The following is a 23,881-nucleotide window of genomic DNA, read 5'->3' as shown; positions in this document are numbered from 1 at the left end:
GCTTATTTATTTAGGATTAAGTTATATATTTACCCATAAAATATTTTTAATCTGATACAAAGAATAGCCTCTTAATCAAACTACCCATGGTTTCAAGAAAAATTGCAAATACCCTCATCATGGAATATACAGCAGTTCTATATAATAAACAGTAATAAAATTAATTTTTAGGAATGGTAGCTTCATCTACAAACCATTTTATTCATCTTTACCTAAAGAAATCATACACACACTATATTTATTAATCTTCAATTCTATCCCATTTTTAAGCACATCCTTAAGATTTAGAAGCATTGTTTGAATTTCTTCATAATTTAAATATTTAAAGTTGATAAATCTGAGTATTTAAGAAGTATAAAAAAAGAGAAAAAGCATTCACTAGTTATATTGAGATCTTTTTTTTTTTCCTGGTCCTAATAGAATTCATTATAATTATTTCCCTGGGGTCTTTTAAATCATGAAAAGGTTAATGCCTCCTCATACTGAAGATGCAGAATTAATCATAAAATTATCTCTGAAAATTACTTAGGACACAAAGGTCTTGTGGTTTTAATTTGAGGACAGACAGACACAACAATATATAGAAATCCTTCTTACAAATTGATGACACTCTTGTATAAGAAATAATACTACAAATAAATTCTACAACAATATGGAAAGATTTCAGGAAAGATGGAAAAACTCATTCTAGTCAAATGACTTTACATATATTTTGCAGTTTTGATTTTTCAAACTACGTTGCAATTTGATAAACTTAGATATTATTTTTTAAATTTCAAGTTATTCGGTTGTTTGGGACAATGTCTAAGAAAATCAATAAAGCTAATCAAGAAAAACTGCTAAAAGTATGAATTAAAGATGACATGCAAATAATAAGTAATAAAATGAATTATAGTTGTTTCAGGGAAAATAACAACAAAATAAGTTTTCTTGGAAAAAAATTCCTATATAAGTAAAGTCTTAAGTGTTGCATTAATAAAAGAGGAATGGTAGATTAGAACAAGGACTAGATTTTATTTAAACACTCAGTTCAAGGTTTAGCTAGACATTTAGTGTCAGTCTGTGAACCTGATTAGGCCACTAAAACCTCTTTAACTCTAGTTGTCTTGGCAGTAAAATAGGGATTACATCTAACTTTACTGCTACCATCCCGCATCACTGTTGCAAAGACAGGCCTAAAGAAAGACAGCACTATTTGACTCTCATTTATTACTCCTAATTCCTTAGACAGCATTAAATTTACACTTTAAAAATAGATTTAAAAATGAAAAACAGTAGTTACACTTACCTCCTTCTTTCGGTTCTTCAGCATATTCTGAAATTTGGATAGCTCTTTTTCTTGTTCTCCTTTAATGCGTTTGGCTTCATCTCGTAGGCGATTTGTGTGTTCTTGTTCTAGTCGTTCAATAGTCTGTTTCTGCTGCTTTTCTAGATTCTCAATTTCCTGGTCATATTGTCGCTTTTTACCCTGTAAAACAATGTACTGTAAGATCATTTAATTCCATCACCCATATTAACTCATTAGTAAGTACAGTGAATATGTTTACTAACAGCACATAACTAGTATTTAAATTTAGTAATATGATATAACTTTTGCCATGATGAACAAATCAAATGAACTAAAACAGTTTACAAATTTTTTCAAAAAAATGAATAACATTTATAACATGTTAAATATTTTTACTTCTACTATACAGGTAGCACAGTTTTTAAAATTTTTAGAGAATCCAGAAGAATACCCAGTTGCTTTGAATTACTCAAGTAAATTAGAATAATATCAGTATTCATTCAATAATTTTTTTTGTTAATCAAAGGGTTCATTTGAAGTCATTTTAATAACATCATTTGTCATTTGTAGATTTACTTTTCTTCATTATGACTCTTAACATTCTATTCTATTGAAACAAAATTTGAATTATATATCTACTCTTTCAACAAAAGACTCATGTAATATTTGAGTAATAATGCAATTTTGAATTATAGGTATGGTTAAAATATTTGTAAAGGACATTTTCTTTTTCAAAGAAACTTGAAAACAAAACATTTTGGAAAAGAGAATATAACCAGTATTCAATGAGGAAAAAAAACCTCGTTATTTTCTCAGGAATTTGTATTACAATCTAATACAAGTAATCAACAATGCCACACTTCACACTAAACAATCCTTACCACTTAAAATTACAAGACAGAAAAAGGACTATATTTAAAACTTGAATACTATTTCGAATGATTTTTTCTAACCTACCTTAAGCCATACATTCAATATAAAGTTATCAAAATTTTGTATCACATTAATAATTCCTTTTCTGGGGTTGGGACTGTAGCTCAGCGGTAGAGCACTTGCCTAGCACATGTGAGGCCCTGGGTTCCATCCTCAGCACCACATTTTAAAAAAAATAAAAAAAAGATATTGTGTTCAACTACAACTAAAAAAAATAAATATTAAAAAAAAATAATAATTCCCTTTCCAATTCTGGATACAAATAAAAAACAATTACCCTTGACTATTCAGCAATGTTTTCTTTAGTTGCAATAATAAGGAAATTGAAGCTTAACTGGGGGAGCCAGTGAAACAAGTGAAGTTTGAAAAGGGTCCCCACAGGTTCTAACACTCTGCCAGCTTTGAAGAAACTGCTCTAGAAGGGTTAAAATTTTGGATTCTACACTGAAAGGTTGAATTGAAACACTGAAAAATTATCTGGCAGTAGATACATTTAAGAACTTCATAAACCATCTATTGGTTTCATGATTCTGAGTTTTCATGACAGATTTTATCTGGGAAAAAATCATCACACGATAAATCAGTAAAAAGACAGATTGGGATTCTTTCAAAAAAAAAAACAATTTTTTTTAAAACAAGGCATCCAGAACACCAAAGCAATAAAGGCCAGAAATACATACAAGACCAAGAACATCTAATAATCAGAGAACAAATTCTGAAACCTGCTGGTGGATTTTATTAAAAGCATTAAATTTCATTAATAAAATGGTACAAAAATCTAAGACTTTACCATCATTTCTTGCTCAAAGCGCCGGAATATTTGTTCTCGTTGTTGCTGTAGCTTGCTATTGAGCTGTTGTTGGGCTCTTTGCTCTTCTTTCTGAAGAAATCTTAACTCTCGAAGTTCCTGACGTCTGTGACAAAAAGTAATAATTAACAACAGAGAGGAAGACAGAAAAAAATTACACCTATGAAATAAGATTTTTAAGACCCAACTTTTAAATGAAAAAGAATATGTTGTCTACCCACCTGAGAAACCTCAATTCCTCAGTTTTGGAGTCACTGTCTGTAACTATCTTCGATGTTGTTACACTCACTTCTACACCATCAACAATAAATTTGCGTGTTTTCTTCAATGTTTTCTTTTGTCTTCTTGTTTCCTGAGTGAGATTTTTACTTTAGTTAGGTTTTATGTAAGGAATACTGAAGAAATGAAACATTTTTTTCTTCAAAAATAAAAATAGGGCTGGGGATGTGGCTCAAGCGGTGGCACACTCGCCTGGCATGCACAGGATGCTGGGTTCGATCCTCAACACCATATAAAAAAAAAATAAAGATATTGTGTCCACCTAAAACTAAAAAATAAATATTAAAAAAAAGTTAAAAATAAAAACAGATGCACAGCCCTGACAACTATACATGTGAAATAAGAATATAAAGCAGGGAGACTAGCATCTAACCCTTAAACTTTGACCTCCGAACTCCACTTCCTTTATGGATAAATTCAATTTTTTTAAAAAGTAAAATTGGGCATTTTGGTTACATACATACATAACTTCTCTAACACTACATAATTAGGAACAAGTGAATGCTTTACATAAATGGATAATTAGTATAACTTACATATCAACCACTTTTTCTTCATCTTTTCATTTTTGTGATTTCTCAGATACCTCTGCCTTTTTACTGACAAAACACTTCAAAATGAATTCCTGGGACTTATCCCTTAAAATATCTAAATCTATAAATCTGAGGGCAGCTGGCAATGTTTTTTGAAAAGGTTCTCTGGTAAGTTTTAAATGCTGTCAGGACAGGGAATCAAAATCTATTTAACCAACAGCAATAATGCCAACAGCACTCCTCCACTAGGGCCAGGGTTGGATGTGTGATTTTATAATTACTAGAAAGACAGTGCCTCTACTATACCCCAAAGCACCTGACCGACCTACCAGCTACTACCTAAAAACTCTTTATCAAGACCTTTTTAAAAATCTGTTAATTGCTCAACGGGTACCCAAAATCTTTTAAATGTATACAGAAATAACAGAAATCTAAAACTCCTACAAACACATTTTGATAAACCCAAATGTATAAAGAGCATACTTGGTTTCAATATGGAGAAGGAGGTTATAGCAGAGAGAGCAAAAGTAACAACACTAAACTCAAAATGCATTAGAATTTTACGGTTTGCCTCTGGCACCTTTTGATCACCTTTCTAAAAATTCTCTTACTCTTTCATCCTCCAGGACCCACAATCTTCATGCTCCTCTCCCTAGCCCTGGGAGGCTACTACTGGACTACAGTAGCCTCGCCAGACTCCCTCTAAAATTGAACACTGGCATGCTCCAAAAAATCTGCCTCCCTTAATCTCCAACTTTCACATTTCTTCAGTTTCTCCTAAAGTATCCACAATTACTATCTCCATAATTCTCATAGAAGAATTTGTATTTTTAAAAGAGGCTACTAGGTCAGTGAATGAATTTTGGATTGGTGGAATTACAGTTGGCAAAACAAAGCAAACTGAAGAGAAAAGAAAAAGAAGAAAATCCAGGCCAAGTAACACTTTGGAGTGGAAAAGTAGGACGATCAGTTGTTCTGTGGAGGTCTGTCCCTATGGTCAGTTTTCCTACGTTGCTTATGCTTGTCAATCTCCTCTTATTTATCAACCCAAAATCTCTAAGAGGTATTTTTCCGAAGTGTAATTCATAGCTCACCCTATTGGAACCCCACAGGATCCTTTGTTACAGATACTGATTATCAGGACCCTTCCCAGATTTCTACATAGCTCCCCTCACAATTCCTAAGCACACCAAAGACTTGAGAATTATGCTCTAAAAGCTCCAAATGTTCTAGGTTTTAGTTTTTGGTTTTGTTTGTTTTCCCACAAGGCTATCACCTGTATAAGCCAATGGTAAGTGGAGGATTGTTTACCTCCTAAATGTGCTTAAAAATAGATCATTCTTTCAATTTCTCAGTTCTTTCATATATTAGTCATCATTCCTCAAATCGCACCTAGATATGTGCAATAAAAGACTGTAAATCAAACTAAGCGACTATATACTGTAATTATCTACATTAGGTGTACAAAAATAAATAGGTCCTACCAAAAGACTGAAAGAATATAATCAAAATCTCTCTTCTTGGTTCTTTTTAATTGATTGCCTTAATGACCAAGAAAGAACTCAGAAGATTAGTATTATTACTCTGATTTAATGCTGCTTTATTTTCAAGACATCAATGAACTCTAAAATTGCCAAAATGACAAAAACAAAAACAAACAAACAAACAAAAAAACCCAACCAAGGACCCACATGTACTTACTTGTAAAGATATTGACCCACTGTCTTTAGTTTTACTTAGGAAGCTAGAGATGGATAAATTCAAGTCAATGCTGCTATTATCAGCAGCGGAACCAGTGCCTGAATCAGTATCATTTTCCTTCTGATTCTCAGATTCTGGTAGCAGTATGGTTTCAGTTTTTGATAAAGCACCTATTTCTCCTTTATTTTCTGCATCTTCAGAGTTGATATTAATACTGGGTATTGAAACAGGCTGAGGTTCACTGGGCTGTGAAGTTGCAGGAACTTGAGGTTCTATTTTAATTGGCACTTCACGTGGAATTTCTTTCTTCTCTGTCTCTATCTGAGCAGTGGCTTCCTGAGCATCCTGAGTTTCACTTCCTACAGCCTTTTGTTCAGTATCAATCACTGCACTTCTGACCTCTATTTCTTCAGTGCCACTTAACTCACTAACTTCCTCAACTTCATTTGTCCTTGGTTCTTCATTGGTCTCCAATATGTTCTCTGAACTGTTGACTAGTTGTTCTTCACTTTTAACTTCTACAGATCTTTCATCTACATCTTTAGTCTCAACTATTTCTTTAGTAGGAGGAACATCCTTAGTACCACAAACCTCAGGACCTTCCATGGGCTTATCTATTATTTTCTGGGCTACTTCAACCACTTCTTTCCCATCATTAGTCTGAACAACCTCAATATTGTTTTCAACTGCCTTCTCAGCAACATTTGTTGCCTCATTTGTCACTTTGCTACTATCTATCACCTTGCTACTATCATTGATCATATCATTTTGAGTTCTGTCATCTTTTTCCAATTTCTCTGGGGTGTCCTCCTTTGTAAGCCCAACTTCATTGTCAACTACCTGAATATCTGTCTCTTTTTCTCCAGTCTCTTGAGAAACTAAATCAACTGTCTGAATAGTAGAATCTTTCATTTCTTCAGATTTTATAAATTTATTTTCAAGTGTCTGTTGTTTATCCTGATCCTTTTCTCCCTCCTGTTTCAAATTATGTTTGTTATTTGTTTCTAAAGTTACTGTTACATTATTCTCTTCTCCTTCATTGACTGAATTAATGCCCACAGCTTCCTGATCTTCTGTGTCAGGCAGATTTTCCAACTTGAGTCTCTTCTCTCTCTCACTGTCCTGGATTACTGTTGGTCTATCATGGTATTCAGACACAGCTTCTAAATGAGCATCATTTGTATCTTCATTAATACCCTCTACAGCCTTTTCAGCTTCAGCAGTGGTGAGTTTTTCATTAAGAACTTTGCTGCTAAAATTATCCCCAGAAGAATTGCGTTCTGTTTTTTCTGAGACGGACTCCAAAATACAAGCATTTTGTGAAAGTTTATCTTCTTCTGAACTGGCAATACTAAGGTCAGAGGAGGCACGCTTACTTGCAGGTATTGGCTAAAAAAGATTTTATACATTTTTAATGTTAAAACAGGATTCAAGATGGTGATCAAAACAATGTTTACAATGGTTTAATATCTATATTCAATAGAAGTTATTGAAGTTATAATTTAAGGAATTAACAGTTCTTCAACAATAAATATGAGAAAAATAAGTAATAAGAAGCAATCATTATTAACTTCACTTTTAAAATTAAAGATTTTATACTCCCAGCCATCAGTTTTATTCCTTAGATGTAGGTACAATCCCCCACCTCAAAGCACAACTCTAAAAACTAAATAAAATTTCCTTTCTAAATACTGACCAGAGAATTTTCTGTTTCCTCATCATCATCTTCCTCTTTGCCATCTTCAACTTCCTCTGTTACTTCAGCCTTTGCTTCTGCTATCAATTCTCGGATTGGTTTATTGGAATCAACAGTAACAAAGGGATGCTGTTGAGCATTAAAAAGAGCATATTCAGTAACAACTGAAATATCTGCCTGTAAAGGAAGTTTCAAACATAAAGCACACATACTAACAGGGTAAAAATATGAGTAGGAAAAACATAAACAACTTTGCAGAATATTACATTTAGTAAAGAGGGGAGGAGGTTAACAACAAAAAAAAAAAAGAGAGAGAGAGAGCTTTTGGTCAAAAAATCCACAACTGGATTTTTTGGGTTTTTTTTTTAAACAAATTGAAGTAGGCCAGGCACTCTCCTATAATCCTAGCAGCTAAGGAGGCTGAGGCAGTAGGATCCTAAGTTCAAAGTTAGCCTCAGCAATGTAGCAAGACACTGTCTCAAAATAAAAAATAAAAGGGGCTGGGGATATGGCTCAATGGTTAAGTCCCCCTGGGTTCAATTCCTGGTACCAAAAAAAAGATTTGAAGTAATTTTTATCAAAAATGAAAAGATCTGTTATATATGGGTCCTAGAAACATATTCGTTTCTGTATATTTAAAAATTTATCATTAAAAGTTTTAAATTAAAATGTAAAGCTAGTTTCAAGTCAGTACAAAGTCACTTCTTAAAAAAGTAATAGCTATTAAATCCTCAATAAAGCTGGGTGTGGTGGCACATGCCTGTGATCCCAGCTTCAGAAGGCTGGGACAAGAGAATCACAAGGTCAAGGCCAGCCTGAACAATTTATCGAGACCCTGTCTCAAAATAAAAAGGACTGGAGATGTAGCACAACAACAAGCACTTGCCTAGCATGCACAAGGTCCAGGGTTCAAAAAAACTTCAACAATGAAATTACAAAAAGCTTTACAGTTCTATCTAAAGTATCTATAATCACCTATTTTGTTTCTGAGATGGTTTTAATATTCTTAAAAGAAAACATTCATCTCTGTATACTCAACACTTAATAGTGTCTGTCACAGACTAAAACTTTCAAAGTAGTAAAATAATATTAGAAAGTGTATACTAGGGATATGCTTGTTGCACACAGCAAGGCAATTTTTTTCTGCTTTCCTCCCAACCCTCAAATAAATAGGTCAGGACTAGTACAATGTAGGAGTTACACAAATCATTCTAACAGATTTGTCATTCTGTTTATTTATCTATAATATTAATTATTTGACAAGCTTTTATTTCAAATATTACAAGCAGATCCCACTAACCAAAATTAAACTATCTGATCACTTTAACATCATTTTTTAAAAGCCAACAATATTTACTACTGAACACAATAATAAAAAAAAATTAAAAATTAATTAGTTCGTGGTCCCTGTCCATAAGAGCTTGCTTTCTAGTAATTAGAGAAATATAATGGAAATAACTAACAAAAAGAAAAGAATGTAATTAAACTAAATCAAAAAAACACAAGAAAGGGCTGGAGATAGAACTCAGTTGGTAGAGTGCTTGCCTTGCATGCACAATGTGCTGGGTTCAATCCCCAGAACCACACACACACACACACACACACAAAAAAAAAAAAAAAAAAAAAACCCACAAGAGAAATGGCTTATAAGAAAAAATGGCTTAATTTCTCTTAGTAATGGCAGCACATGTTAGTAAAAAGCAAATGTTGACTACTATACCATGTATTTCATCTTTCCACAGAGAAACTCAAGTGGGAAAAAAAATAACCACAATAAGTGAATTTGAAATTGCATTATTTTTAAGAGATGTTAAAACAATACAATTTGCTATTATCACACTATCCCTATTTTACCTGCAGTAATTGAGACGTAGTCCACCTGGCATCCACATTCTTTTCTAAGCATTTCTTTAGAAAGTCCTTAAAATTTGAAGACCTTCAAAATAAAATTTTAACAATGACATTCTATTTTACTTTCTTGTTATTAAAATCAAACAAAATTCCTTAATAAACCATGCTTAAGTTTAATTATGTATGTAATCTTATTCATTCACCATTAAGAAACCTAGTTGGGCTGAGGCTGTGGCTCAGTGCTAGTGCACTTGCCAGGCATGTGTGAGGCACTAGGTTCGATTCTCAGCACCACATATAAATAAATAAATAAAATAAAGGACTATCTATAACTAAAAAAAAAATTTTTTTTTTAAAGAAAACTGGGGCTGGGGATATGGCTCAATTAGTAGCATGCTTGCCTGGCATGCGTGAGGCACTGGGTTCGATCCTCAGAACCACATAAAAATTAAAAAAAAAAAAAAAGAAAACCAGTTAATGAGTATAAGATGTTATAAAACTTATTCTTCTATAAATATATATTAGACATATATTAAGAAGGTACATAGTTGATCACTGAGATACAGCTATAAATTTACAAGTATGCCAAAAAATCACAAAGATTATCCTATTATACTAAATTTCAAAAGTATATATCAACCACATATATACATTACTTTCTTACACCACAGAAAATACTTTTTTCATGCAGAACTCACTCAGGTTTTTTCTCTGTGTGGTGTAAGAAAGTAACATACATATTTTTTCCTTTTTTTTTTTTTCTTTTTGGTATAAGGATTGAACCAAGGGCACTCAACAGCTGAGCCACATTCTCAACCCATTTTTATTTTTTATTTTCAGACAGGTTCTCACTAAGTTGCTCATGGTCTTGCTAAGTAGCTAGGGCTGGCTTTGAACTTGTGATCTTCCTGCCTCAGCCTTTGGAGACACTGAGATTACAGGCATGTGCCACCATGCCTGGCTGATATAATTTTTTTTTTGTATGGTCATTAAGTCTTGAAAATATAACCAAAATCAATTTTCTGATTCATGTAGTTTTTGTACCACATAACCAAACTTAAATGCCCTTGGAAAATTAGAAAAAATAAAATGTTAAGTTTTGCTTCCTGAAAATCTTTCTTTAGAATAATTTACCATCGTGATGGCTGTGCTAATGTAGGAGGTTCAGATTTTGCTATTTTTAGCAGCACTCGCATTGGATTTAACTCATGATGAGGTGGTTCTATCTCAGCCATTTCTATTAAAGTGATACCCAGGGACCAAACATCAGCTTTATAGTCATAGGGTCTGTCCTTCGACGTCTCACACATGACTACTTCAGGAGCCATCCTATGAAGACAGAGAATTTGAAAAGTTGTTAGGATATTTAATTTAAGAACTGTTATTTAAAAAAAAAAAAAGAACTGTCATTTCAAACCATACAGACAATATAATAATTATTATTTGTTATTATTATTGAATTATAACTATTGACATGACTAATACTGTAAATTCATAAAAATACCTACCAATATGGAGTGCCAATAAAAGAATCCCTTCTTTGAATTGTCCTTGTGTTTTTAGCTGATACTCCAAAATCCGCTTAAAATAAATAAGCATACATTAGCATTAATGATAGCTTTTAAGCACAGTTAATTGTACTCAATGGGGCAGAGAAGGGGAATATTACAAGAGTGAATAAGGACACTCTTATTAAAGGGTAAATAAAATACAAATAATTTCTCTACCATTCTAATCTTGACTATATAGTACCACTTTTCAAAAGCACTGCCAAAGTTTACATCCTCAACACACTAATACCACCATCTTAACATCTTCAGATGTTAAATTCTTCAAAATTGAAAAAAAAAATAGTAACTTCCAAATAGAAGAGTTCATCCACTTCAAAGCAAACATCAACTAGTGCTACAGGATGCAACTAAATCAACATTTTTTTCCTATGGTGTAAAAAAACAGAAATTCTACCAAAGGAATCTTTATGACAGCATTATGATTTGCAGACATCCTTGTAAAACTGTATCAGAAAAGAAATTGGAAACTTTGTGTTTTAATTTAAATTATAAAAATAGCCACATTGTAGCTTTATCAGTTGTCAACTCCATCTCTTCATCTCAGATAACCACTAAAGAACCAATTCATTGTTTTGAAAACTAAATAAATAAAAAGAAAGCATTTTCCTATCTTTTAATATGAACTATAGCTCTAAATAGTCAAATAGTTAAAGAGGAGTATCATCTTATTAAAAAAGATTGACAATTCATTTTGCCACCCAAATAAAAGAAGAAATCTAGGTATGAAGCATCTAAACACCAATAGCTGCTAACATCAGAAAAGAACAAAGGGAAACACTGCATGTCTCTTGATGAAATAATGCAAAACCACCTGTTTGTTTTACCAAAGGATCAGACTTGAGACTCATCAAGATTTTGGATTCAGTTACCAATTTGAAGGAAATATAAAAAGGAAATTATTGAAATCATCATTATAATGCAATCAGCAAAAAGCAATTGGAGGGAAATGATATAGGTCAAACAGCCCAGGTCCTTTGGGCAATGTTTTCCACCTTGCTTTCATTACTATTTCACTGAAGGACCCTTTTAAGACAAGTTTTCCTAATCTTCCCAGCCCACATAAAAATTTAATACCACACATACACTGTATGTATGTTCTTGTATTCTGGATCTTTGAGGGAATCACAAACCACTATAATATCTAATATTCTTTGCCCCAAACATACTAATTATTGTTCTCTGGATAGAGACATTATTGCCTCCGTAAGAATGCACACTATCATGTTAAGAAAGAGATATAGGGGGCTGGGGCTGTGCCTCAGCAGTAGAGCACTCGCCTAGCAAGTGTGAGGCCCTGGGTTTGATCCTCAGCACCACATATAAATAAATAAAGGTATTGTGTTCACCTACAACTAAGAAATATATATAATTTTTTAAAAGAAAGAGATATAGGGGATTCTGCAAATTAAAGGAGACTTAAAAAGAAAAATTTATATATGGGCAAGTTTAAATTTTTATAGAGATGAATAATGGGTGACTGAACCATTAAGAAATGCAAGGAAGTCACTGCTGTAAAAATCAGGATGAAGCGTGCAGAGAGGAGGGACAGTGACTGAGATAGACAAGTAGAAGAACCTCTGGGATGTCTAACAAAGTGTAATTTTTTTTACCTAGATGATGATTTCAGAAAACTTTTGCCTAAAAAGCTACAAAGTAACTACGCTATATGGCTTTTTGTGTGGTTTTCTATATCTGTGTTTATGTCACATTAAAAAAGAAAAAATAATACTGCATATGTGTAGATGTCATGACAAAATAGTTAAAAAAATATTTATAATAGTTGCATGTATTTTGTCCTTTTAATATGCTTCCAAAATGTGCAAATTAAGACTCCATCACTATATTTTTTTACAATTTCATATCTTATATGGGTTCTATCTTCCATTTGAATAATGGATGAAATAATCTCCAATCTAAAATCTACATCTAATTCTTACAAAGTTCATTACTTATTCCTTCAGTGTAAGAAAACAAAATTAAAATACTAGTACTTACACTTACTTTAGGTATCCTTTTCAAACCTAATGTTACTTTGTTAGTTTATCTAGGGTACTATATTAATAACATAGAGTATAAAACTAAACATGAAAAAAAGAAACCTGCTAGATTTAAGTTTTGGAAATAAAGATAAAATTGAGTTAGTGGTACTATACTATATTTATTCTAAATGTAAAATATTAACATGTATTATACCTATTCACAAAAATTGAAGGGAAAAAACCTATCTTTTAAAAGTTTGTCCTTTTGAAAATAAATAAAACTATACTTATGGGCTGGGGTTGTAACTCAGTGGTAGAGAACTTGCCCAGCATGTGTGAGGCCCTGGGTTCAATTCTCTGCACCACATAAAAATAAATAAAAGTTTTGTGTCCATCTACAACTAAAAAATAAATTTAAAAAAATTTTTTAAACTAACCTTTCTTACTTTTTTTTTAAAGTGTTATATTAAAAATCTATAGGAATCTGGAAGCTAATGCATATTTATCTAAGGAACTATTTAAAAAAACTAGTAAGGAGTAATTCTTCATATGTCACCTATTTGAGTAATAAAATAATATTAAGAAACACACACACAGTGTAAATCTCAGAACACAAATACAAATGTTTTATTTAAATGAATAACTTACCCAATTTAATATCTCCATCTAAGGTAAAAAGAATGTTGCCAGCTTTTAGATCTCTATGGATGATTTTATTATCATGTAAGTAGTTCAATGCCTCTAAAGTCTGCTTGCAAACTACTTGTATTTGGGACTCAGTTAATGGTCTCTCAAGTTCTACAGAAAGTAAAAACAAATTTTTTTAATTTTAAAAATCTGCATTTTTATACAATGAAAACATAGCAGTGAGCTATATCCCTTTTGGTATATACCATCATTGTGAACTTGTCAAAGATCATATAGAGTAAATTTATTTTACAAGAACTAAATATCTACAAAATAACTTTCCAGATATATTATACAACATTTCATTTTAGAACTATAATTATCCAAGAATGTGAAAACACAATTAGGGGCCAGGGTTGTGGCTCAGTGGTAAAGCACTCGCCTAGCACGTGCAAGGTGCTGGGTTGTATACTCAGCACCACATAAAAATACAGTAAAGGTATTGTGTTCAACTACACTAAAACAAAAATTTTTTAAAATTGATTAAATTGATTTTTTAATTCACTGAACTTCACTCAATAATTATATTACACATACATATATATAAATGGTTGAAATCCTTTACTCTTAAGTGTAATTTAAGAGGTAAACATAAAGAATAAAAAGGTATTTACCAAGCATCACAGCATCTACTGCTCCACCTGCACAAAATTCAATGAGGATCTGCATGCAAATAAAAAAGCACGTGTCTAAAACTACATTGAGTTTCAGAATTTCTTCTTCAATTTAGCAAAAAAGATAAAGAAATAGACACTGAACAATCTGGGTTATATAAACAATATTATGGTAAACATGAAGATTTTCTTTGTCAAAAGAGTTATAATTCTTAAGTAATACACATTTTAAAAAGCACAAAGAAATCACATTATGAAAGGAAGTGAGTTGTTGTTAAAATTCTCTAAAATTACCAGGTACAGAGTTTTTATTCTATTAAATGTTCTTTTTTCATCACGGAAAGATTTTATTACTCCCATTTTAAGATAACTATTGTGGAATTATGTAATCAATTATCTTCATTCTTTAAATATATATATGTATATACATAGATAGAATGTGTGTGTGTGTGTGTGTGTGTATATATATATATATATATATATGCAAAGCAAAAGCCCCTGCTTTTTTCTCTCTCTACAATACTTAATTTTTTCAGGTGTTTGCCAATTATAATTATTTTCAATGTCATTATATTCTGTAAAAAATAATTTAGAAGGTATATCATTATTCATCCTCTAGATGAGTAAACAGATTTACAAAGGTTAAGTGATTTATACAAGCTTCAAACTGATAAGACTAGGATCAAAAGTATAAGCTTTCTGCAAGAAGTGGTGGCACATGCCTGTAAACTCAGAGACTCAAGGCTGAGACAGAAGGGTCACAAGTTCATGTGCTACGCAAGTGCTCTACTACTGAGCCATAACCCCAGCCCCTGGATCACAAGTTCAAAGCCAGCCTTAGCAACTTAGTGAGGCACTAAGTAACTTAGTGAGACTCTATCTCAAAATTAAAAAAAAAAAAAAAGGAGAGGGGCAAGGGCTAGGATGTAGCTCAGTGTTTACGCACTCCTGGGTTCAATTTACAGTTCCAAATAAATAAATAAGTGTGTGTGTGTGTGTGTGTGTGTGTGTGTGTGTGTGTATGTGTGTGTAAAAAGCCATTTGAGGGTGCTGGGGCTGCAGCTCAGTTGTAGAATGCTTGCCTAGTATGTGTGAGGCACTGGTTCAATCCTCAGCACCACATAAAAAATAAATTAATGAACAAAGATATTGTGTGTCCATCTACCTCTAATAAAGTATTTTTTAAAAAATTTAGATTTCCAGTCAATAATTCTTTATGTTGCTTACTCTTCTCCCCTAACACTTTGCTTCTTTCTTCAAGGAAAAAAGCTAAAACTCCATTTTAAAATCTCTCTTGATTAAACTACACTAGAACAGAACAAGTAACTGACTAGTTATCATAATGAATATTAACATTTTACTTTTGTATCTGTGCCTATTTTCTTAAAAGTGAACGAAATTTATATCTACAACCTTAGTCACTATATAATGCACTGAAATTGAGCCTGGTAATATATTAAGATATTTAACATTTACAATAAGCATTTTATACTTTATACATGATTTACAAAAATTTTTAGGATAAAAATTTATAAGCAACTTCTAGGAAAACAGAAAATTTAACAAATTTAAAATAAATACTTAAACTACAATAAGGACATCTAATTTCATACTTTGGGAAATTCAATATTCTTAACCAAGTTTTTCTACCTGGATCCAATGTCAAACAATTAGGATGAAACTGGTATAACTGGAAACTTAAATCTGAACAACTGTTGAAGCTGTGGGTAATTGTGTTATTAATGACTCGCTCATCCACAGATCAATTCTCATTCAAGTATAAGTAAAAAAATAGAAGAGGTAATACATAAAATAGGTTTTCACTCTCTCTTTAGGACAATTATCTCATTTAAGCCATTCCATAGATCAGTATGAAATACTTACCCAAAGATTGTTTTCATAATAGAAAGCATCTAGAAGCTTGACTATGTTTGGGTGATCACAAGATGCTAATATATCAATCTCAACCATATAATCTTCAAGTTCTTCTTCAGATTTAGTGTCAATCACCTTTGCAGCTGCTAAAACATTGGTCTCTTTATTCTGTGCCTAAAAATGAAAGTACCAGAAGTGTCACACTTCAAATGTATACTTTTAAAAATTTATTTTAGAGTAGTTTCAGGTTCACAGCAAACTTAGCAGAAAACAGAATTCCTTTACACCCCCTACTTCCTCCCTCACACACAAAACCTTCCCCACTACCAAGTCTGCACCAGGGTGATAAATTTGCTACAATGATAAACCAACATTAACACATCATTATCACTCAAGCCATAGTTTACATTAGGGTTCACTCTTGGGGCTGCTCATTATCTATTACTTTCAACAAATAAACAAATGGCATGTATCCACCATTATAATATAACACAAAAGTTTAGTGTGCCCTAAAAATCTTCTGGCTATTCCCTTCTCTCTTCTCACCAATTCTGGCAACCCCTGATTTTTTTTATTGCCTCCTTAGTTTTGCCTTTTCTAGAATGTCATAGTTAGGATCTTACAATCTGTAGACCTTTCATATTAGCTTCTCTCCCTTAGGAATATGTAAAGTTCCTGCAGGTCTTTTCACAGCTTGATAAATCGTTTTTGTGGTGTTTTTTTTTAAGTACTCAATTATATTCCAGTTCAGCTGTGCCAGTTTATTTATCCATTCATCTGATAAAGTATATACTGATTGTTACCAAGTTTTGGCAAATATGAATAAAGTTGCTATAAAAATGCATGTGTAGATTACTATGTGGACATAAGTTTTTACCTCATTTGGATAAATACCAAAGAATGCAAGTGTTGGATCCTATGGTTTGTTTAGTTTTGTAAGAATCTGCCAAACTATCTTCCAATGTGGATGTGTCATTTTGCAGCAATAAATATGAATTACTGTTGCTTCAAATCATCAGCATCATTTAGTATTATCAGTGTGGATTTTCACCAAATAGGTGTGTAGTAGTATCCTATTGTTTCAACTTCCAATTCCCTAATGATATGAGATATGGAGCACCTTTTCTTTATTAGCCAAGTTCATATCTTTGGTGAGGTATCTGTCCAAATTTTGGTGAGGTATCTGCTCATTTTCTAATTGTTGAGGTTTTGGTGGGGTTTTTGTTGTTGTCTTTCTTTCTTTCGTTCTTTCGTTCTGTTCTGGTTTTCAGTGTTGGGGACTGAACCGAGGACATGGTACATACTAGGCAATTGCTCTACCACTGAGCTTCATCCCCCGTACTTTTTTTTTTTTTTTGAGAGAGAGAGAGAGACAGAGAGAGAGAGAGAGAATTTTCAACATCTATTTTCTAGTTTTCAGCGGACACAACATCTTTGTTTGTATGTGGTGCTAAGGATCAAACCTGGGTCGCACGCATGCCAGGCGAGCGCGCTACCGCTTGAGCCACATCCCCAGCCCCATTCCCCTTACTTTTTAAAATTTTATTTTGAGACAGGATCTCACTAAGTTGCCCAGCTAGCCTCAAACTTATGATACTCCTGCCGTAGCCTCCAAGTCGTTGGAATCACAGACATGCAACACCTGGCCAATTTATTGGTTTTTTGTATTGGGCGCCTGGGGATTTGAACCCAGGGTCTTATGCATACCAGGCAAGCACTTTACCACTGAGCCATATCCCCAGCCCCAATTTATTGTTGAGGTCTTTGCATATTTTGGATAACATTCCTTTATCTGATATGTGCTTTGAAAAAGTTTTCCCCCACCTGTGGCTTGTCTTCTCATTCACTTGACATACTATTTTAAAAAGATAAATAGTAACTACAACTTGCTATGCATACTGCTAAGTGCTTTATATGCAGAAGAGTTAGTGCTTTAAATCATCCCACCGAGTGGGTCAGAGTGCTAAGGATTCAAATTATGGTTTTGCCACTTATTAGCATGTTGCTTGGGGCAACTTTAAAAAAACGTGTGTGTATGTGTGTGTGTATGTGTGTGTGTGTGTGTGTGTGTGTGTGTGTGTGTATTCAATACAATGTTTGGCACATATAGTAAGAATTCAAAAATATTAGCTGTAATTATAACTACTAATTAATTTTAACAATACCACCATGATACTTTATTATACCTACTTCAAAGGAGGATATATATAAACTTGGGCAGGTAAAAAGGTTTCCCCAGGTCATGTAGCTAATAAGAGGCAAAGAGTTTTTATATTCAAGTCTGCTTCCAAAGTGCACCCCCCCTTTTTTTTAACCTTTATCATCATCCTTAAAGGGTACACACCCACTTTGATATAAGGATTACTTTGAGGTAAAAGCACTTGAAAAAACAAATGCAAGAAGAAGATTCTTACAAAATTTCCCCATTCTCTTCCTGAAAAAACATAAAAAAAAAAAAAGATAGAAAGGTACCCTCTGTGTACCAAAAAAAAAAAAAAATGCTTCAAAGAGAGTCATAACAGAACATTCTGTACAAATAGACCTTATTAAAACAATTCTTATTTTCATTTAGTCTCTCCACACAATTTACCAACTTTTCTACAACAATCTCTTTCTTTATTCAACCTAATACAAAAAGCATGTAGGTTTTGCCTTTCCTTTGCCACATGAAGCTTTTATTAAATTTTATGCTTTTCTTCTGCTAATCTATGCCAATTTAATTCTCAGGTCCAAAGGGCAAAGGTCAAGTTTTTGCCTCCCCTACACCCTTTCCAGTCTTTCTGCATTTCCATCAATTTGGTCATTTTTCCTTGCTCTAATTAATTTAACTTTTCTATTTTCTTTCTTTGGGTGAATAACTTCTCACCAAATGGAAAGTTTCAAATATGTGATAGAGCCGAGATTATTTTTTTAGAAATCAGATTTTAAAATACTAATCAGGTTGTTTTAAAAGACATTTCAGTATTATATGTTATCATCACTTCAACAAAACTGCATTATTACCTAAAAAAAAGAAAAAAAAATTAAACTTTAATATTTTTTAAATATTAATTTAAAAAAATATTAAAGTTAATAACAGCATTTGAATCAAATGTATGATATGTCAAGATCATTGTAATGTTTTGAGCAACTAATAAAAAATTTTTAAAAAATAAAATAAAAATTTTTTTAAAAAAGTTAATAACAGGGGCTGGGGTTGCAACTCAGTGGGAGAGCGCTTGCCTAACATACATGAGCACCGGGTTCGATTCTCAGCACCACATACACATAAATAAAAAAAATAAAGATCCATCAACAACTAAAAAATATTTTTTAAAAAAAGTAAATAACAAATGTTTCAATACATAAATATCCAAATCACACTTTTAAGAACTTATCATAAAGATATAATTTCATAAAATAAAAATATGCCTGCATAAAAATATGATCGAAGCAATAATGCTAGAAAAATTGAATCAGCCTAAATGTCCATTAACAGGAATTTCCTTAAATCATGTAGTATAGTTCTACAATGGAAAATTACAGTCTTTAATCAATTGACTAATCAATTAATATTTCTTAAGATGGAATAGTAGCCACAACACATCAATGACTGAGAGAAAACAAGCATGAAAGGTTTGCAATTTCCCTAAAAATTACACATGAATTTTCACATATTGATGGCTACATAGGAAATACCTGGGTAAGGATGGTGGGGTTTCTACACTTATAAATTTCTGTATTTCTCATTCTATTTTAATTTTTTAATGGACTTGCATTCTTTTCACAGAATGCAGAAGAAATAAAGTACTAAAAAATAAGCATATAAGAAATTTCTGAGATCTATTATCTAATCTTGGAGATAATAAAGAATAAATGAAGCAGGTATCAGGCTTGCACATTGACATTGCCTAAGTAGATTATTGCTAAATTTCACTTCTTTGCGGGGAAAAAAATAGAGGTAAAGAGAATACTACTGTTTGGGGTTCAGAGAATATCCTTCAGATATTAAAAACAATTTCCTTACCACTCTAATAAGAACATTCTAATCCACTACATCATCAAATCTGGAATGCCTTTTTAAATTAGCTATTATTTCTTAGTCCACTAAGGAAAAAAGTACTTGGTAATTAACTATGACAATTCATCATTTAGAATTTTTCTTTTTTCTTTTTTTGAGAGAGAGAGAGGGAATATATTTTTTGTAGATGGACACAACACAATGTCTTTATTTTTATATGGTGCTGAGACTGAGAATCGAACCCGGGTCCTGCGTTCTACTGATGAGCCACAATCCCAGTCCTATCCTTTAGAATTTCTATTATGCTTTTTGAACTGGTTCTTTTGGACATATTTAAAAACAAGCTGTTATCACATAACTATTATATAAAAAGCTAAATTATTCTTCCTATTCAAGTTTGACTCTTCCAATAACTATTTTTTTAGTTATATAATGTCTGTGTTTTCCCACACAAAACTGTCCTCTGGCCATTAAAAGCTGTGGTGATGTGGCTTTCTGAAGAGCATCCCACCAGTGTCTCCAAGGTTTTCTTGGAAGCCAATGAATCTTGTTTTATAGGTTATAATGCTGGTACGTTCTTGATCTTACCACAGGCACTAAATGAAGATTTCTGGAGAAGAACCAAGACTCACACTGACTCTTCAAAAGATCCTCAAATAGTTTACTGATTGAAATATTAAGAGTTTGCAACAGAATGATACCAGAATACATGTAAGTTCATAATACACAGGAATGATTGCTGTATCATGACCACCTGGCCAAGAACAAGGACAAGATAGTGTCAAACAAAAACAAAACAAAAAGACATTTCAGACTTTCCCAGTTTCAGAAATGTTAAAAAAAAAAAAAAGACCTGTTGTAACTGGTAAAATATGGCATTAAATTTGTCTCCCTCAGAAAGAGACTTAGAATTGAGTCAATAATTAGAACTCGCCCTCCCCTGAGGCAGATGGAATAAACCAGTTAGAGATGAACCCTTCTCTTTACCATTTTAATTTAATTTTGGAAGAAAAAAATCAGAAGGAACATATCCTTAGAGAAGAATACTATAAAATATAGGCCCTAGTAGAAGACCAAGAATATTGGGAGTGGAGCTACAAGTCATCCTGCTTCTGCATGTTATATAGTCTGCATCTCTAAGATGTCCTAAGAAACAGTAAAGATGTATTTTTTACTTGCAAATGAAATAGGATGAAGGGGAAAAAGCAACTGACACTACATAACCTCTAAAGTTCTAATAACAGATTCTTTATTCTACTGCCCTGTATATTATATCAACAATGGTATCATTTGGTTTAATATAAGTTATAAATAAAAGTTACATTAGAAAGTACAGTGCCTCCAGGAGCTATGAATGTATTTAACCTTTGAGATGTCCAGAGTTCAATCCCCAGGGAGGGAAGGAGGAAGGAAGGAAGGAAAGGAGAGAGGGAGAGAGGGAAAGAAGGAAGGTGGAAAAGCACAATGTCTCTTATGTTATTGCTTGAAAATAATTTGATTACTCATAAGAATCTGGTTCTAAAGACCTCTAAAACAATAAAACTGAAATAAACACTGCTATTGTATGACACTAATCTTTAAACAAATATAAACAGACTAAAAATATTCTTAAGTGTCATCTATGTAATATCAAAAGGCATGAAAATGCTTCAAATAAGACAAAGGGTTTTTTTAGTGTTTTATTTATTTATTTTGCTTTTTTTATATTGCTCTGGGGACAGAACCCAGGACCTTGCACATGCTCTACCACTGGGCTACAAATAAAGATTTAATGAAATAAGCCAGGTACAGTGGTGCATGCCTGCAATCCCAGCAACTCGGGAGGCTGAGGCAGGAGGATTCCGAGTTCATAAGCCAGCCTCAGCAAATCAGCAAGCCTCTAAGCAATTTAGTGAGACCCTGTCTCCAAATAAATATAAAAACAGCTGGGGATGTGGTTCAGTAGTGAAGCACACCTGGGTTCAACCCCTGATACCAAAAATATACATGTACTTAATGAAATAACTAAAGATTAATAAAATAATGGAATAACAAATTCCAGATATTAATTTAAAATATAATTTCAGTTGCTAAAAGATTTCTAAAGATTAGTCATGAACATTCAAAATCACTGTTTTTACTTTCATGACTGATCAATACAGCTTGGTCACTTTACATAAATAAATAAGGAGCTGAAGGAAAGCATATCTTACCTGAATTTTCTGTACTGGTTTTATGCACTGAAAAAAGGTGGGTAAAAATTTTTCAATAGTGATTATGTCCTGGGTGATGAGTAATTTTTAAATCCTTATTTATTTTCTTTCTAGAATTCTACATTTTCTAAGGCTATAAATTTTTATAATGAGAAATATAATTTAATATTTATTTTTTAGTTGTAGTTGGTTGCCCATGCTAGGCGCACACTCTACCGCTGAGCCACAACCCCAGCCCTGAGAAATATATTTTAATAAATTCTCAGCTGGACCCAGGCATGTGACACATGCTTGTAATCCTAGCAACTCAGAAGGCTGAAGCAAGAGGACTGCAAGTTTAAAGCTAGCCTTGGCAACTCAGCAAGACCTTGTCTCAAAAATATAAAATCAAAAGGGCTGGGGATATAGCTCAGTGGTAGAAAGCCCCTGGATCAATTCCCAGCACCAAAAAACTAAACAATTTTTATTGTTATTATTCTCAGCAGAAATTAAAAGATCAGAAAAAAAAAATAGAGATGATTTCAGTCCCAAAGAGGTTATTAGTCAATCTAAAGGGAAAGTCAAAAAAACATGTAGAATAAATACAAAAGGAACATTTAAAAAAAGAATAAAGAATTCAATCAATTCAATAATCACTGGGGTTGATTCTGTTAATATGGATGATTTAATCTCAAGGTTGAAAACTAAAAGGTATCCTTTATCCCACCCACCAAAATAAGAGGTAAAATAAGAAGTATGAGGATATTCAATCATAACAAAATATAAAAACTAAACAAACCAAACCTCAGATCAGGATCATCTACTATATTCAAGGCATTGCTCAGGGCCGAGGAAAACAAAAAGACAACACACCTTAGTGAGCTGGGTGCAGTGGACCATGTCTGTAATCCCAACAGTTTGGATGGCTGAAGTAGGACAGGATGGTGAATTCAAAGCTAGCCTCAACAATTTAGCAAGGCCCTAAGCAACTCATCAAGACCCTGTCTCTAAATAAAATACAAAAAGGGCTAGGATGTGGCTCAGTGGTTAAGTGCCCCTGAGTTCAATCCCAGGTACCAAAAAGAAAAAAAGAAAAAAAAAAAAAAAAAAAACACTGTAGTGACATCTGTTGCAGGAATAAAAGAATAAAATGCAATATAAAAATATACTGAAGTATGATCAAGTGTTGATCTGCTAAAATCAATTCATTCTTTTTAAAATGTTCTTTTTAATTATACGTAACAGTGGAATGTATTTGACCTATCATGGAATATAACTTCCCTTTCTTGTGGTTGTATATGATGTGGAGTTTTACTGATTGTATATTCATTTATGAACATAGAAAAGTTATGTCCAATTCATGATGTTTTTCATATTCCCATGCTCCCTCCCTGATATCATCCACATATCAGAGAGAGCATTCAGCCTTTGATTTGGGGGGGATTGGCTTTTTTCACTTAGCATGATGGTCTTCAGTTCCATCCATTTACCAGCAAATACCATAATTTCATTCTTCTTTATGGCTGAGTAATACTCCATTGTGTAAATATACCACTCAATTCATTCTTTCAACAAATATTATGTGCCTTCTATGTCAGGCACTGTTTCAGCTGCTGACAAAATAACTCTTATCTTATGGCACTTATAATTACAGGAAATGAACAGTTGATAGGACAACAAATAAAATAGTATACAGGGATTAGCACTTTGGAAAACTTAAGATAACAAGAAAAATAAGGAAATGGGGAAATGGGAGCACACAGGGAAGAGATTCCAATGTAAATAGGGAGATTAGGTCTAAAAGAGAAAATAAATGAGTATATAAATAGATAAAATTCAATGATTTTATTTTAATGCTTTTTGAGACTAAATTTAAATTTTCAGCATTCTGCAAA

The 23,881-nt window shown here is 32.7% G+C and overlaps 1 protein-coding gene across 1 annotated transcript in view; it reads right to left on the bottom strand.

Annotated features, from left to right (window-relative positions):
• The window catches only part of Slk (STE20 like kinase), a 59,868-nt gene that overhangs the window by 18,968 nt on the left and 17,019 nt on the right, over nt 1-23,881 (bottom strand). The window contains exons 2-12 of the mRNA XM_026401118.2: nt 15,825-15,989; nt 13,941-13,989; nt 13,288-13,437; nt 10,598-10,670; nt 10,224-10,418; nt 9,093-9,174; nt 7,239-7,367; nt 5,543-6,931; nt 3,251-3,381; nt 3,012-3,135; nt 1,289-1,468 (exon numbers count right to left, since the gene is read on the bottom strand). Coding sequence (XP_026256903.2) covers nt 1,289-1,468; nt 3,012-3,135; nt 3,251-3,381; nt 5,543-6,931; nt 7,239-7,367; nt 9,093-9,174; nt 10,224-10,418; nt 10,598-10,670; nt 13,288-13,437; nt 13,941-13,989; nt 15,825-15,989 — 2,667 coding nt within the window. The remainder of the gene's footprint in view (nt 1-1,288; nt 1,469-3,011; nt 3,136-3,250; nt 3,382-5,542; nt 6,932-7,238; nt 7,368-9,092; nt 9,175-10,223; nt 10,419-10,597; nt 10,671-13,287; nt 13,438-13,940; nt 13,990-15,824; nt 15,990-23,881) is intronic.

Source organism: Urocitellus parryii, chromosome 5 (assembly GCF_045843805.1).
Source record: "Urocitellus parryii isolate mUroPar1 chromosome 5, mUroPar1.hap1, whole genome shotgun sequence".
In the NCBI taxonomy this organism is placed as follows: domain Eukaryota; kingdom Metazoa; phylum Chordata; class Mammalia; order Rodentia; family Sciuridae; genus Urocitellus; species Urocitellus parryii.
This window is presented reverse-complemented; position numbering and strand designations above follow the sequence as displayed.